The 18,265-nt window shown below is 41.8% G+C and overlaps 1 protein-coding gene across 2 annotated transcripts in view; it reads right to left on the reverse strand.

The window, feature by feature from the left end:
- The window catches only part of FAM169A (family with sequence similarity 169 member A), a 244,678-nt gene that overhangs the window by 165,197 nt on the left and 61,216 nt on the right, over positions 1-18,265 (reverse strand). For both annotated transcript variants that reach the window (XM_029575050.1, XM_029575058.1), the window contains exons 3-4: positions 5,628-5,727; positions 5,095-5,180 (exon numbers count right to left, since the gene is read on the reverse strand). In XM_029575050.1, the coding sequence (XP_029430910.1) occupies positions 5,095-5,180; positions 5,628-5,727 (186 nt within the window). The remainder of the gene's footprint in view (positions 1-5,094; positions 5,181-5,627; positions 5,728-18,265) is intronic.

Consider the following 18,265-nt stretch of genomic DNA (forward strand, 5'->3'; position numbering starts at 1 on the left):
AGTGAGAGAGAGAGCCTGGGTGTGTGAGAGTCAGAAGGCATGTGCAAGAGAGAGACTGTATATGAATGATTGTATGAGAGAGAGCATGTGAGAGTGAGAGCCTGTGTGTGTGTGAGAGAGAGAGAAAGCATGTGAGAATGAGAACCTGACTGTGTTTGAGGGAAGAAAATAGATGGAGAGAAAAGAAATAGAAAAAAAGACAATATGAAAGGAATTGGCAAAAAAATAAGAAAGGGAAGGTGGAACAAAAAAGCCTGTGACCAACCCATTAGAAAACTAAGATCAGACAGCAAAGGTAAAAAAAAGATTGGCACATGTAATCTTTGGTAATGGTGCAAGAGTAGCACTTTCTCTATGCGGATCTCACAATGTACGAGATCAACATGGAGGAAGTGGAAACCCACGGGGCCTGCACAGAGGAGGCAGCAGAATGGGCTTCAGTGCCAGTAGCAGCAATCAGCGCCTCCCCAATAGCCATGCGGCATCAGTGACAGTGGCAGCAGAGGAATGGGAGAGGCTCTGAGGTTGCTGGCAAAAGAAAGAGAGGGTGTCTGCCTGGGAGTGTATGTGTGTGAATGCATGGGTGCCTGCTTGAGGGTGTGTCTGTGTATGAGAATGAATGGGTGTCTTCCTGGGGTTTGTATGTGTGAGAATAGGTGCCTGCCTGTGTGTGGTGTATGTGTGTGTGAGAATGAATGTGTGCATGCCTGGGGGATGGTGAGGGAGTGGTATGAAAATGAATGGGAGCTTCCCTGGGTGTGTGTGTTTGTGTGTATGTGAGGGAGCCAGAGAGAGTGAGAGCATGAGTGTGTATGAGAAAATCCAGGGGAGTAAGAGTTTGTGGGGGGGGGGGGGGTGTGGAGGGGGAGAGAGTGCTTAGAGCCTGAGAGTGTGTCAGTGTCTGTGAGAGCGAGAGGTTATGGTGGGTATAAGAGCATGAATGTGACAGTGTATGTGTGAGAGAGAATAGACATGTGAGTATGTGTGAGAGAGTGGATAACCTCCTAATCCTTGACAATATCAGAGTGACTGGAAATCAAGAGCTCCCACGTATGGACAGCAGGGGCTTTTTAAAATCCTTATTAGTTTTAATTATTGGGTGTTATTTGATATATGTGCTGTTTTGAAATATTTTATTGGTGTTTGTAAAGAATGTATATGATTTTAATTATTAGAAATTCTATTTATCAGTAGTTTTAAAATACTCTTATTAGTATGGTTTTACTATTATAACTGATGCTTTATGTTTCTTGATTTTATTTGCTTTATGAGGAATGGTGGTTCTGTTTTTCCATTATTAATATACAGAATCTGGCTTCTTGGGGTTTCCATGTCAGTTTTTGTCTAATTTGTGCTCCTTTATTCTGTCTTTGGTGAGGGTCTGTCTCTGCTCTGTATGTTTAACCATGATGAGAGATTCTGCTAGCATAGGGATCTATAGCAATCTGGTTTGTTTTGTTTCCTCAGTAGGTGGTGTATTGGTATTCTAGGACCCAGTGTAATATTTACCCTTGCTTTTTCCACAGGTAGGGTTATTGTTGTTTGAGTCCTTGGTGTTATTACTGTTGTGTTACAATGGGATTGCAGTATAGATTTTGAGTGTCTTTTTTGCAGGGTTTTGTGTTAGTTCACAATGTGCCTGGCAGAGGAAGGTGTTTGTGCTGCTGTTACTGTGACGTGACACCAGAATTTGAAAATATCTTTTACTCTGATGAGCTGTAAGGGAAACATCCAAGCTCCATTGTTTGGGGGAATTTCAGTGGATGCACAGAGTTACAGAACTGGAGGTGCAGGATTTATATTGACATTCTGTCCCTTCCTATAAATTCCAGACACATAGAATTAGTTGAATGAGGCTATCAAATAATTTTATAGTGTGAAACTGGCCAGCTTTTAAAAATTTCACAAAAGACCCTTTGGACTTTTTTGTTAACACCAAATATTCAAAAGCTATGTTCATCCCATCAAGCTCATATATCTCATTAAAGAGGTAAATTGAATAACACAATAACTTTGTTTTATTATTGTTACTCATAAATTATAACAATAACATTAATCTTGGAATATTATATATTTTTAATATAAATGAAAGGTTTTCACAAGATAGGTTGTGTCGTGATACATTTTATTATGTATATATTTAAGGAAACATACATAAATTGTTGAAATACATTTCGTTCGTTTAACCTTTAACCTCTGGTTTGCTAGTAGACTGAATTAGTGTCACAAAATTATGTTTGTCTAAAAAGTGTGTCACCAACATGAAAAGTTTGGAAAGCTCTGCTTTAGTGACTGAGAAGGCTGAAGACTGCTCTTGGCCAGGTTCATCACCCAGCCAAGCTCCTGTAACAGGGAAATCACCTTGTGGGTCACCACCAAAACCTTGGAAAAAGGTTCTGGGTGCGGTGGCCAGACCAAAAGGCAGCACCAGAAATTGATAAAGGCATCCCAAAACCTTGAATCGCAGAAAACGCTGGTGCTCTAGTCAGAATATGTAGGTACGCCTCGGAGAGGTGCAAGGAGGTCAGAAATTCTCCCAACTGCACTGCCATTATCACTGAATGCAATGTTTCCATGCGAAAATGAATCACCTGCAAATAACAATTAACCCCTTTGAGGTCCAGGATGGGACGAAAGGAGCCCTCCTTCTTGGGCACAACAAAATAAATGGAATATCGACCCATATTTTCTTGAGACACATGCAGTGGAAACACAACCCTCAGACTGAGGAGCCTTGACAATGTACACTCCACTACCTGCTTCTTCTGTGGGGAGTGGCAGGGAGACACCATGAACACGTCCCGAGGAACATTGCAAAACTCCAGCACATATCCCTCTTGTATCATCTCCAGGACTCACTGGTCCAATGTAATTTTGACCCACCTCTGATAAAAGAGAGAGGTGCCCCCCCATTTCCTGTTCCTGGGACTAGGTCGGCAAATCTTCATTGGGAGGCTCGGGTGGTTCCCCCAATAATCCAGAGTTCTAATTTAGAGCAAAAAGATTTTCCATACATTCTTAAACCCATATAGCCAAGGTCTGAAATAAGTGGCATAGAACCAAATATACCACAATTGAATTAAGACCTGTATCATGAAATATGATTAGGCAAAGTAATGGTAATACATTATACAAAACATGCATAATATCAAAATGGTCCTAACAAGAGGGCATCTAGGAATTAATAAGACATTTGAAGAATTCTTACACTTTCAAGAAAATGTTTTTACATTTAAAGTGAGTGTACATTGTTAACAATTTAAAAATAAATCAGAAATAGAAAAAACACCTTCTTTACATGCCTAAATTATTTGGTTCAAGATTTTCAGAATATGTTATGTCTGTCCAATTATATCTCAGCATCACTAGGAAAACCACCCTGCCAAATCACCTTCTTAAACGGCCATCTAAAGTTAGTGGTCTAAGCCAGGGCTCTCAACCTACTCCTCACGTACCACTTGGTACATCAGGTTTTCTGGATATCCACAATAAATAGGAGTGAGATATATTTGCATGCAATTGAGACAATGCATGCAAATACCCTATTCATACTTACTGTGGCTATCCCGAAAAGCACACTAATCGCATGGTCCTTGGTGGCCTGCTTGAGAACCACTGGTTTAAGAAGAGGAGACACACAGCTAAGGATGTTTGAAAAATGTATCAGATGCCTAAGTAATAAGGAGGGCCATCTAAGTTCAGATGTTTAACTTCAGTGCAACTTTCTGAAAATTTCACTATTTACATGGAATGCCAAATGGCATGCATTAAATCTCACTTCAGGAGAGACCCAGTGAAACAGCAGTTTTGCTCTTCATTCCTTCTCATATTGAAGGCTTCCAAATGTTAATTATGAGGTTGAGACATAGTATAATGGTACAAATTCACAGGTACCTTTTTTTTCCATTGTGGATTTAAAGATTCTTTGCATCTGCAAAACCATAAAACACTAAAAGTACTATGAAATGTTTTATGGTAAATGATTATGAACCTTTTTTGGACATCAGCAGCACTTCTTTATGATACCATTTAAACATGACAAACTGGCATCTGATTGACTACTCCGAGTCCTCCCTTGTTTTGGTTTCAATACAATTTTTATGGTGTGGCCTGTTTATGCCTCTTCTTTTGGTAATTGTTGGACTAAAGACAAGACATAATGTAGGTTTTCAGATTATATGACAGTGAAAACGGCTCTCTCCATATCAACTGTACTACAGTGTTACACAAAATCTTAAAACATGAAAAAGCTGCAATTCTTTTCTTACACTGCTACCATTTCTTCAGTATATATACACACACACACATGATTACAGCTAGAGCAGACAACCATTTTCCTTTAATCCTGAATTCACAACTGGTTTACATGACATTTTATAACAAGCTAAACACAGAAATGTATTTAGCACATCAAAAGGTCATCTTGGCATTCAATACTCTTTCAAACAAGTGTCACAATATTTTGTGTTCCTTTATTAGATTTTACTTTCAAGAAACGATCCAGGATTCATTGTGCAAATATCTGAAAAACAGCCTAGACATCTTGCAAAACAGCACTATATTATGGCTTTTGTTCTAACAGGCCTTCTCCTAACCCATACACACCCCACCTCTGCAGAAATCATAACTAATCTCTATGAAACTCCTGCTTCTACTTTGTACACAGTCTTGTTTTCATCTCCTTTGCCCCCTCCCTCCTAACTCATTTAATGCCTAACATATTTATTGCCTCCCCTCGTTACCTTGCGTTCTATATAATTTATGTGATGAAGTTACTTGTGTTTTTTATGTGTTCCATGTAACTGTTTTGCCATATATTTAGACGCTTTGTTTCCTCGTTCTCTGTAAACAGATACGATGTGAAAACGGCTATCGGTATATAAAAACTATTAAAATAAATAAAATATTGTGGCTTTTGTACACAAGTCGCTCCTTAGCTCCATATGTGTCTATGTGGGGAAAGGCCATACTTCAGTGTCTGCAAATCTAGTGGGTAGCATCCAGAAACAGAGCGACTCCGAAGACCCAAAGTTCCTGTCAAATGCTCGCTCGCTCTCTCACCTCCCCAACTAATGCACAAAATGAGATTATTACCTGCTGAAGACCATCTCTAGAGGAGTTTGACGTCCTCACAATGTCGTCAACAGCCCACCACTGGTCAGCAAGATAGAGGGCAACAGCTTGAATAAGAAAAAAGAAGTTCTTTGTAAACCAGAAAGTTATTTATTGCTGATGCTTAAAACTTAACATTTCACGATTTTTTTTTTAACACTCGCAATTCACATGTCATCATGTACTGTAATCCATTTTCCACATGGTACTTCCCTTGCAAACACATATTGTAGTTAACATATACATGCATCTAATTAATACACTAGCATGCATAAATTTGTAACATCTAGCAGATCCTGCTCTGATCAGCACAATCTTATAAATATATACACAACTGTACCGCAGGTTAAACCCCACCACTAAGGCACAGTAGGAAAAAATGCATGGGAGAAAGAGAGGTGAAAGGGGTAATTTATTACTACAAATAATACAATGCTAATTAAAGGAAAATTTGCTTTGGTTTGTCACGCAAGAAATTTACACACCTACAATAAATGTTAAAAAGAAAAAGAAACCTGTGAGCGGATCCTCTGGTGAAAACAAGGCCAGGACTTTTCGTGTCTGGTCTCCACCATAAAGGGGCACAACGCCTACAGTCGTCAGGCTTATAGGGATCTGAAACAAGAATGGATCTTGGTTTTAGTGTGTGCCTGCCAATGCCAGAGTACTGCAAGATGTTATCACTAGATTCTGTCTCAAATGAGTTTGCTTTGCAAAAGTGTTACAAACCCTCTTAGCATTCACAAACCTTTCTATTGTAAGCCAGAAGCTTAGGAACATAAGAAATTGCCATATTGTTCTTGCTCTGACTAGCAAAGGTGAATTAAATTACAAAGGGGGGAACCCCTGTTCACTCTGTTTAAAGTAAAAAAAAAATGTAAAGGCAAATGGTGAAGTGAATTGGCAGTACTTTTTGTTGGTCCAGACAGAGAGGGGCCAATGCAAATTCTTTCCTTTGAAGCCTGCAGAAGTCCTTCTCACATACACAAATGTTAAATTAACCTCTGGCTCCACTAAAAGGGAGAGGTGCCATGGCTGGAAGCCAGTGGTATTATCCCCTGAACTGCAGTGACACCAAGTGGACCTGGTTACAATTGCTAGGACTAAATGGATAATTCCGCAGAAGGAAAATTTTGAGTTGAATGGATCTATAGGCAGTTCTTGGGATCAAAACTTGGGGTGTAATCCCGGACCAGAGCCAATGAGGAGTAGGGGATCGATTGCTAAGGAACTTTTTTTTTTTAATTACATATAAAAGAAAAGTGGTCTTTTGTATACAGTCAGACAGGCAGAGTGAGGTAAAGACTGAAGAATATAGCAATGAGGTGAGGTTCTTACCTCAGCCACATGGCTGCTACCACACAGGAAAGAGCAGTTGCAGATAGATTGGAGTGTTTCCTCACAGCCGAAGTCTGTAGAATAGTAATTATTAAGCTTTGCCAAGAAAGCAGCGATTTGATATTTTGTAATGAGGAAAAAGAGAGTGTGAGTTTCACGTATTTTCTGACCTTTTGTTTTATTTATAGCTAGAACAATATCTAGAATAGTAACTGCATACATTCAGTATCAGGCTGACTTAGTTGCAGGGAAATTCAGAGGATCTGTCACGATTTTATATAGAGTAGAGAGGGAATTTATAATTTTTTTTGTGAGAACCGGGTATTCCAATCTCCCGAAGCATGTGGACACTGCAGCTGAACTGAGCACAGGATTTCAAGCATCTGCATCGGCTTTATCAAGCAGCTTGTCTAAAGAAAAGGAAAACAGAACTCATGTGATATTTAACTGAGAACTTATATTATTATATTATTGTTATGGCCAGAATTTAGGTGGAAGTTTGAAGCATTTTACAAGTGAACTGAACTGAGATACAGAGTAGGGCTAGTGATTTTTCATTTATATCTTGCAACCTAATTTTCCTCACTTTTCCAAATTAATAAAATCTCTCATTTTTATTATAATGCCATTTGTCTGTGTTTGCTATAGAGAAGAATCCTAATGTGCTGTGTAACTGTGCATGCACTGATTTTATATGCAATACTTGCTGTAGCTACATAAGGTGGTTTTATGTTACCCCTTATTGTTCTATTTTCTGCTCCAGCCTCTCCTTCCCATTCCTGGTAGACCCTTTAATGCTCCCACATAACTACAGGTGTCTGTCCCTAAACACATAGCTAAGAGGTGGAGTTATTTTTGTGCCCCCCCCCCCCCCGCACAACAGGGGCGAGGTTTACAATTGGCGTCAGAAGAACAGGATTGATTCTTATCCAACCAGATCCATTCATGTACTCAATACCTGTCAAAGATTAGTCAGGGAAAATTTCTGTACCTGTTGCAAAATATTTTTTTTTAGTGTGCATCTTCACTTCAGGGGTGTGTCATCTGAGAGTAGCTTGTTTACCCCACCATAGTTCAGTCTTACTTCTCAGTGCTAGACATGGAAAAATTAAAGGCCCAATTTGAATTACTGAGAAAGAAATTGGATGACCAGGAGGCCAGGTTTGGGGAACAAGCTGAAGCCCTATGACTGGCAAGGGAGGAACAGAAAGAAGTACTGTCCTTAGCAAAGAATGTGATAGAAAAACCGGCAGAGTCTCAAGACAAGAAGATACCAGATTGCCTGTGGGGCCTGAGGACCTGACTGTAGAAGAATGGATTCCTTAGACCAAAGAGGCCTTGAAAATTCCCTTGAAGAGGCCTTGACATTCCCTGAGCTATTACAGGCCACCATGGGATGGTGGCTTAAGAGGATGAAGTGATCCAGCAGGCTGAAAACAGGAACACCACTCAAATCCTGACAAGGCCCAGAACTGAATTAGCAGTGAGGGCAGCCTCAGCTGAAACTAATCCCACAGCAATCGCTATAGCTTCCTTGAACCAGAATATAGAGAAGCTCTTTCTGCAGCAAGAGATGTTTTTCTTCCAACAGGAAGAATCAACTCGAACGTCATCTGAACACTTCAGAAAGACAGAGAGGAGTACACCAAGTGTGAGGTCTACTCCAAGGAGGACACAGCTTGGTAAGCTGGTATGCTACCGTTGCCAGGAGCCTGGGCATATAGCCTGAAACTGTCTGAGTGAAAGGAAGATGGCAGACTTTAGGCAAGAGTCGCAGCTTAGTGCTGGTGGATAAGACGTGACAAGGCAGAGGCAACGGTATCTACATCAGAGAAAGCTGGACCCAGGTATCCCACTCCTGCAGTACGACTCCAATCAAATGGTATGATGGAGAGATACTGGGTTAAGAAAAGGAAGCCTTTGGAAAGTCACCTATACTAGATGTCATTGGAAGCATTAACACCCGCTGTTACATAGACACAGGATCAGATGAGACTATAATCACTGAGAGTCATTTTCGACAGAACTTCCAAGCATCCAATAAATTTGAAGATGCCAGTTGGGTGACCTTCAAGACAGTCAATGGCATAGAGTTGCCAGTAGTTGGCTGTCTGGAAGCAGAGATCACATGTATGAGATAGACATTATCCCCTAGGTATGTGTTCATCATACAAAATGACGACACTCCAGATAATATACCTGGGATACTCAGGATGAATGTTCTCCAAGATTTGGAAGGTATCTTCAAGAATATCACCACTTTGCCCGAAGAACACCAGAGAAGAGGCAATATAGCCAAGATCTGGGCTGACATCAAACAATTTCATAACTATGAGAAGGCACCAGAAAAGTTGGGGTACGTCAAACTAATAGGGAACAAAGGAGTAACTCTTACCCCTCTCACTGAGAAGTTAATAGTGGAAACGTATTTCAACTTGCACTCAACTCCAGCTTGTCCAGTGCTGGTCACTCCAACAAAAACTGCAATATTTCCTGATGTTCTGATAGTGGCTCATGTATTGGTTCAGTCAAACAAGGGACGAATTCCAGTACATTTCCTGAACGCAGGAGAACAAAGTATAAGGTTACCCCCTCAAGTGAGAGTGGCTGAAGAAATTAAACCACTTGTGAGCTTAAGGTTAGACAGTGAAAGAGGGGATGTAAGAATGGTACAAGCTAGAGAAAAGACCACTGCAACAGAAGTAGGGGCTAGCCAGGCAAAGGCAAACCATATCCCAGTGACAGAAGACTGGAATCAGCACTCAGACAGTCAGAGTTGAATTACAAAATCTACTGCAGAAACACAAGTTTATTTTCAAACAATGATTCTGACATTGGATACACTATTATCATCCAGCACACCATTCCTACAGCAAATGCTAGTCCAATTAAACAACCCTACCAAGACAGTCTCACCCCACATCTTGCTAAGGACATAGTCCCCAAAGAATGCACATTCCTCCAGTGTATCAATGTCTCGTATCCACTGGAAGTACTAGCAATTGATTATACTATTCTAGAGCAAGATTCCATTGGAATGTAAAAATGTTATTGTGTTGACAGACAGCAAAAACCACAGCAAAGATGATAGTACATCATTAGATAGTCCATTATGGCTGCCCTTCTTGCCTATACTCTGATCAGGGGAGTAATTTTGAATCTGCTACTATACAAGAATTTTGTAAGTTGTATGATACGGAGAAGAGCAGAACAACCCCCTATCATCCTGAAGCGAATTGCAGGTGTGAGCGGTTCAATCAGACACTACATGACATGCTCAAAACACTGTCCGTTGAGAAGAGAAGGTGGACAGAGTATCTTCCAGAGTTAGTATTAGCCTATAATGGGAATGTGCACATTTCAACCAGATACTCCCCACTTTACCTACTGTTTGGTCATGTCTCACATTTATCATGGGATGTAGTCTCTACACCATTGATGGAAGAAGAGTATGTGATGCTAGATGACTGGATGCTGTCTCACTGAAATCGGCTAAATTCAGCCTGTGCAATAACAGAGGAGACATCGAGGTGAAGTGGAGAAATTCAGAAGAGACACTATGACCAAATGTCCAGAGGTGCACTGTTACGTCTGGCTGATAAGGTTCTCCTCAGGCGACATAACTTCCAGGTAGGCGCATAAGATGAAAGATGTCTGGGAATCTTCTCCTTATGAAGTGATAATATTGTTTGAACCCCATAAGAATACATTCAAAATATGTTCGAAGTCTGGGGAGATGAAAGTTGTACACCGAAATAAAATTAAGCTGTATACTCTGGTGGATGAAGACAATGAAATGGTTAGGAATACTGTAATGGATTTTTAAGTTATGTGCTGAAGAACCAGTAGGTCTTAATAATAAAATAGAATGGAGTACTTTAATTTGAATCAAAATTACATATATAAAAGATTGTAGTTGACAGGCCAGGAGCCAACATTGGCGAGTTTTAGCGTTCCATGATACATTTAAGGAACCCCCACTAATCGTCACGACTCGTGGTGTCAATATTAGGGATAAATTAATTCATGCACAACCACGTCCTTCAGCACAGATCACAGATTGCGGTCATCATCAGTGCGGCCAATGTTCACATTGCCATAATAGCACTGATGGATCCATGTAGATCGATCCCATTACTGGATATAAAGTGACACGCAAATCCAGTACCACATGTAATTCTGACCACGTGGTAATTGCCATAGTCTGCACCTGTCCCAAGGTATATATAGGCAGAACCACTCGTAAAATCAAAATAAGACTCAATGAACATAAATCTAAGTTGAACACGGCAACATTAACTGCACCCATTGTTACGCACAGGGGCGGATTTTCAGAGCCATGCTCGCGTAAATCCGCCCAAAACCGGGCGGATTTACGCGAGCAGGGCCCTGCGCGCCAGGAAGCCTATTTTACATAGGCCTCCCGGCGCGCGCAGAGCCCCGGGACTCGCGTAAGTCCCGGGGTTCTCCGAGGGGGGCGTGTCGGGGGGCGGGCCCGGTCGTCGCGGCGTTTCGGGGGCGTGTCGGCAGCGTTTTGGGGGCGGGTACGGGGGCGTGGCTACGGCCCGGGGGCGTGGCCGCGCCCTCGGTACCCGCCCCCAGGTCGCGGCCCGGCACGCAGAAGGCCCGCTGGCGCGCGGGGATTTACGCCTCCCTCTGGGAGGCGTAAATCCCCCAACAAAGGTAAGGGGGGGGTTTAGACAGGGCCGGGCGGGTGGGTTAGGTAGGGGAAGGGAGGGGAAGGTGATGGGAGGGCAAAGGAAAGTTCCCTCCGAGGCCGCTCCGATTTCGGAGCGGCCTTGGAGGGAACGGGGTAGGCTGTGCGGCTCGGCGCGCGCCGGCTATACAAAATTCATAGCCTTGCGCGCGCCGATCCAGGATTTTAGTGGATACGCGCGGCTCCGCGCGTATCTACTAAAATCCAGCGTACTTTTGTTTGCGCCTGGAGCGCAAACAAAAGTAGGCTATTCACGCGCCTTTGAAAATCCGCCCCACTGTGTACAAAATAAACGTACATTTTCTGAATTGAAGTGGATGGTTGTTGATCATATCCAACAATCACCAAGAGGTGGAAACCGTTTAGCTTTGCTCAATAGGTGCGAAGCATATTAGATTTTTACGCTACGCACACAAGCCCCACAAGGTTTAAATGAGGAACTCGATTGGGGATCGCTGATTTGAGGAAACGTAGTGACGTAACAGCAATGTGATTTTGGATTGGAAGCATAGCAAGACCACATCAGGATTTAAAACCAGCCAGTCGGGCAGAGTCATTGACTCGCATTGAAAGCTACAAGCCGATTTAAATTTGGATGAAGATCACCGGTTACATAAATATTTATTTGTAAGTACTGATACACCGACAACGAATATACAAGGAAACACCCGATACTGGATCTCGTCGGGTCATTATTTGCAAACAGATAAGTCGGGACAATATTCTTTTTATATTAGCCGGTAACAAGCTTGTTTTTTAAAGAAATGTTTCTCACAATTTATGCATGCTACACGAAAATATATAAAAAACAAAATGTGGATGGAAGAGGATTGTTGATGATTATAACACTCTGCTATCACCTGGTTGGAGTCATAACATAATGATATGAAACTTTCCTTCCCTCCATACAAAACAATTTTTAGAGCAATTATCTGAAGGAACACTACTGAGTTTCAGTGATGCTCTCTGAAGGTGAACATTAAATGTTGGTGAGCAATATAAAGTTGCTTTTCTGTGACATTATTCTGATGAAAGTGCAATTAGAGTGATGACTTTTGTTTATGATGTTATCAAGTTGAGTTTTGGGATAATGCTGAGGGCAAAATGAATTCTTAGAGGGGAGGAATGTAAGCCAGAAGCTTAAGATATTGTTCTTGCTCTGAGTAGCAAAGGTGAATTAAATTGCACAGTTGGGAACCCCTGTTTACACTCTGTTTGAACTAAAAGAAATGCAAAGGCAAATGGTAACATGAATTACTTGGCAGTATCTTTTGTTGGTCCAGATAGAGAGGGGCTAATGCAAAATCTTTCCTTTGAAGCCTGCAGAAGTCCTTCTCACATAAGCAAATATTTAATTACCCTCTGACTCCACTACGGAGAGGTTCCAAGGCTGGAAGTCAGTGGTATTATCCCCTGAACTGTAGTGACACCAAGTGGACCTGGTTACAATTACTAGGACTAAATGGATATTTCCGCAGAAGGAAAATTATGGCAGTTCCAGAACAGAGCCAATGAGGAGCAGGGGATTGATTGCTAATGAACTTTTTAAAATTAGTAATTATATAGCAGTGCCGAGAAAGCAGTGGTTTGTTATTTTGTAGTAAGAGAAGAGAGTGTGAGTTTCAAGTATTTTCTGACCTTTTGTTTCACTTATAGCTAGAACAGTGTCTAGAATAGTATGTGCATACATTCAGTATCAGGCTGACTTAGTTGCAGATAAATTCAGATGATTTGTCACGATTTTATATAGAGTAGAGAGGGAATTTATATATATATATATATATATATATATATATATATATATATATATATATTATTTTTTTTGTGAGAACCAGGACTTCCAATCTCCTGAAGCAAGTGGGCACTGCAGCTGAACTGAGTACAGGATTTTAAGCATCTGCATCAGCTTTATAAAGCACACAGAGGAGCAACTCGTCTAAAGAAAAGGAAAACAGAACTCACGTGAGATTTAAGTAAGAACTTATATTATTCTGGCCAGAATTTAGGGGGAAGTTTGAAGTATTTTGCAAGTGAACTGAACTGAGATACAGAGTAGGGCTAGTGATTTTTCTTTTTTATGCTGCAACCTAATTTTCCTAACTTTTCTGTTAGTACCTGGAGTGTGGACCCTTGTTCTGAGGTAGAGTTGGTACTGCCGTCAAGGTGCGAACTCCTCGTCGGTCTCTACCGTCAGATGGCGAGGCCTGTTGCAGCTGTAGATCGGACTTCATCCTGGAAGCACGTGGTCCCCCCAGGAGGAGCCCGTAGGGACACGGCCGCTGGGACTTAGGCGACTCCTTGAAGATAGAGGATGGTCTGGATGCAGGCGCCTCCTGCAGGTCGTGGGTTCCAGACGGCTGGTGCCTCCAGCAGGTCGTAAGTATCTCACAAAGAGAAGTTGAAGAAAGTCCAGAAGTTGTCCAAGACTCGGAGTCCAACAAGCGGTCCAAGGGTCGAAGTCCAAAGCGAGGTCCAAAGCCAGTCCAGGGGTCGAAGTCCAAAGCAAGATCCGAAGCCGGTCCAGGGGTCGAAGTCCAAAGCAAGATCCGAAGCCGGTCCAGGGGTCGAAGTCCAAAAGCAGCAATCCAACGAGGAGGGCAGAGCAGAAGCAGGACAAAGAATCAGGATACCAAGAACTCAGGAACCAAGCAAGACCTCAATACTAAGGCAAGGTCTGAGGAACAGACCTTGCCTTAAATACCAATTCCCTAGGAAGTGCTGCAAAAGGGAGCCACGACACTTCCTGTCGTGGCCCCTTTAAATGCTGCCTACAGCCGCGCGCGCGGCCCTAGTGGAGAGGAGAAGGGGGCGGAGCCACAGCAGGAGTCTGAGGCCTGCAGCCGGCCTTACAGCGGCCCGGACCGCGCGGAGAGCGTCTTCTGAGGCTCCCTGCCCCAGCGGGAGCCTCTATGGAGCCCCGACGCCGCGGGTGAGTCTCCGGTCCCGGCCACGAACCGCCGCAGCCGGCGGCCATGACAGTCGGCCCCGGTCGCGGACTGCTGCGGCCGGCGGCCATAACATTTTCCATGTTAATAAAATGCCTTTTGTCTATGTTTGCTACAGAGTATAAAAATCCTAATGTGCTGTATAACTGTGCATGCACTGATTTTATATTCAATACTTGCTATAGCTACATAAGGTGGGTTTTATGTTACCACTTATTGTTCTATTCTCTGCTCCAGCCTCTCCTCCCCATTCCTGGGAGACCCTTTAGTTGTGTTGGCACATTACAGGTGTCTGTCCCTAAACACACAGCTGAGAGGTGGAGTTATTTTTGGCCCCTCCCACAATAGAGGAGAGGTTTATACTATTTATTTCTGAATTTCTATAGTACCATAAACCAGAGCACTGTAAAAACAAATTGCTCAAAGGGACAGTGAATTCTAGCCTTAAAGATCTCACAATCTCAGTGGGTTCCTGAGGCAACAGGAGAAAAAGGAACTTGCTTAAGGTGACAGGAAACTCCAGCTACAAAAACAGCGACTAAAAGCAAATCTCCTGGATCCCAGCCCATTATTCAAGCCACTAGGCCACTTGCTCTCCAGAGCAACTCAGTATGGGCTCTGTTGGTGGCCAGAGATCACCAATTCAGTCCATACCACTTATCCTCATCTCTTTGCCCCTGCTATGCACGAGACCTTCATAATCTGTTTCCCAAGACTGATGATCATAGAGAGTTACACTGGAATGTGACTGCAGTCAGTCTCAGTCCATTACAGGCATAATGGGAGACTTTGTACTGGTTGGCAGCACTCCTGAAACTGGAATCAGTGATAGACTAAGGAAATTCAGATTGCAGGTCTTTCACAACTCAAAAAACAAAAAGATTCCCAGACCACTCCTTTTAGATGCAAAACCTGATGAAAAAATAACTTCTTTGGGTTCTACTAGCCAACACAGAGATTTTTTTTATGAATACAGACTTGAGGGTCTGATCTGATATGTATTCCTGATGCTTTATAATAAGGTTTCTGTTTTAGCTGTTTATAAATTGTAAATTTAGGTGTTTATTTTTCAGCTAATTTAGGTCAGGTCCTAAATTTATACCAATGGTTAGAGATGCAGGGGGGTACCTTGGTACATTCAGGTAAAGAAGTTGCCAGGGTATTCAAAGAATACTATCAGAGCTTATATACGCCAGGACCAGGGATAGGCATACCAACAGGCATTACTTGCAATCCAATGCGTTACCTAAATTCTCAGTAGAACAATTGGCCATACTGAATAAACCCATGCAGTTACATGAAATTATGGGCAATATTCAGGAAGCTAAATTGTTGAAGACTCCAGGGCCTGATGGTTTCTCCTCGGAGTTTTATAAATTGATTGCCCAAAAAGTAGCGCTCCTGTTGGGAGCTATGTTTAAAAAACTAATTGAATTGGGACATTTTCCGTTAGCTCCTAATACAGCTATGTTCGCGGCTCTGCCCAAGGGGGGAGAGGGAGAGACCCAAATCCCCGGCCTTTTGTTGCCCAATTTCATTGCTAAATTTGGATATGAAGCTCTTAGCTAAAATTTTAGCAAACTGCTTAGCTAGGGTAGTACCCTCTTTAATTGGGGAGGATCAGGTTGGGTTTGTGCCTGAGTGGCATAGTGTAATCAATGTCCACAAAATTATTGCATCTATAGAATGGAGCCGCAGAAAACAGCTTCTGTCCATGCAATTGAGCCTGGATGCAGAAAAAGCCTTTGATAGGCTGGACTGGAATTTTATGTTTCAGTCCCTACAGGTTTATGGTATAGAGGGATTGTTTGTCCAAACGATCCGAGCACTATATAGTGATCGCCAAGCAGTTATTCTTGTTAATGGCTCTCTCTCAAATAGGTTTCATTTGGGAGGGGGAGCACTAGACAGGGGCATCCCTTGTCTCTGCTGCTTTTTATTTTAGCTCCAGAACCTCTGCTTCGTCATATTCGGCAAAACAGGGATATTCAAGGAATACAAGTAGGGGATAAGTCTACTGTGGAGATTAAGCTGGCGGTATTTGCGGATGATATGCTCCTTCATGTGACAACTCCTAAAGTTTCTTTGAGTGCCCTCATGATTGAATTGGCCCACTATAGTCAATTAGCGGGCCTGAAATTAAATTATGAAAAATCAGAAGCCCTGCCAATTTCACAGTAGGTAACTCAGCTATGGGCTGGTGATTTTCCAATGAAATGGGCAGAGGAATCTTTTGTGTACTTGGGAATCATATTGCATTATGATCTAAAGTTAATGCATAAACTCAATTTTCATAGAGTACTGGGATCCACCAAAAATTTATTGAATAATTGGAAGAACTTTCCCCTATCTTTAGCAGGTACGCTTGCTCTTTTTCAAATGATTATTACCCAAGTGGTTGTACTTTTTCCAAACTTTACCCTGTTATCTGTTAGAACAGAGTTGAAACAAGTGGAAAAACTACTGAGACGATATCTATGGAAAAATGGTAAACAGAGGATTGCGCTTAATCAACTGATAGGTAAATGGGATAAGGGGAGACTATGGTTAGCTGACCTGAGAGTATATAACCTTGCTTGCAATTTGAGGCACGTGGCAGACTGGCTTTTAGACACCAATTTTTATATTCCAATTTTTCTGGAGAAGCAACTCCTCTAGCCATTGAGTACAGGTGAAGTGTTGCACTTCCCATGGACAGCGTTGACATATTCTGTCGGTGAAAGCATTTTAGTCACGCTTTTGGTGCATACCTGGAGGTATCTATGCTCTACTCAAATTAAAATTTTCTATTTCCCAGTTCTTGCCCTTTATAGGAAAGCTAAGATTCCTACCCGGCTCTCAAAATCTGGTCTTTAGTAGAAGATCCAAGAAAGATTTAAAGGTGATAGCACAACTAGTGAATGAAGAATGGCATATAAAATCTTTTCAAGAATTATTTACAGACCTTGCATTAGATCGTAAGCATTACTTCTATCTCCAAGCACGACACTATGTCCATTCCTTGGGGATTATGGACTGGGCGCACAAGAGTAGGGAGTTTTTGTCTGAGCTGTTTTATGTGGAAGATCCAGTCCAGCTTACCAACTCCTTTTTATACAGTAAATTAATGGGTAACAAGTGGCCACTAGGCTATGGGAAATTGGTATAAGGATGGGCCTGGGAACCTGACTTCCATTTATCCAAAGACCAATATGCACAATGTTTCAGGAGACTGCGTTCCATTACACATAATATTATACTCTGGGAAACACAGTATAAAGTTTTGTTAAGATACTACATTTCTCAAAAATTGGCCTGCCGGATGCATCTTACTAATTCAGATGTATGTATCAAATGTTTGCTCACTCCGGAATCCTGGGATACCCCTTGATTTGTTGGATTTTGGGAACAGATTATTGTGTATATTCATAGGATTACTTAAAATACAATTGCCCTTATGTCCTAAGGTATTAACTTTTTGACAGTTTGACGGGTTTTGCTGTTGGTCAAGGATATCTAAAATTGTGGTTGCAGAAAATTTTGTTGCGCGCCAAAAAAGTCATTTTGCAATGCTGGATGAGAGAAGATCTGCCTATGTTGACTCATTGGAGGAACTCGAAACACAACATATATGTGTTTGAAAAATAAGTCAAACAATCTGACCTTTTGAAGAGGAGGAAAACTTTCCTGCAAATATGGGATGTCTGCATACAATTCTTGCTACATCGAGCTCATAGTGACATTTTGAATAACCTATGAGGCAATTATAGGAGCCTGTCTTATTTTTCTTGGTTACTGCATAGAAGGTGGTGACCTTGCAAGGGGGGAGGGGGTAAGGGGTGGGAGGCGCAGACTGGGGTGCCGTTTTGTACTGGTTGGGGGCAAGAAGTAACCACAAGTGTTCCTAGTTGTAGTGTTTGAACAAATGTTTTGTTTTGTATTGTTGAAAATTAATAAAAGAATATTTAAAGATAAAAACTAAAAATATGAAGAAACCATGCTGGGGTGGGGTGGGGGGGAGGGAGCATTTTCCCCTACTGGTTCAAATGTTCAGATTATTTTATAGTAGGTTCATAAGTCTTATGCTATCATTTGGTATTTGGGTTCCTAGAACAACAGTTCATTTTCTTTTATTTTTTTGACCTAGCAGTTTTTGTCCTACTCCTTTTGGGCT

This window comes from Rhinatrema bivittatum, chromosome 1 (assembly GCF_901001135.1).
Source record: "Rhinatrema bivittatum chromosome 1, aRhiBiv1.1, whole genome shotgun sequence".
Taxonomy (NCBI): domain Eukaryota; kingdom Metazoa; phylum Chordata; class Amphibia; order Gymnophiona; family Rhinatrematidae; genus Rhinatrema; species Rhinatrema bivittatum.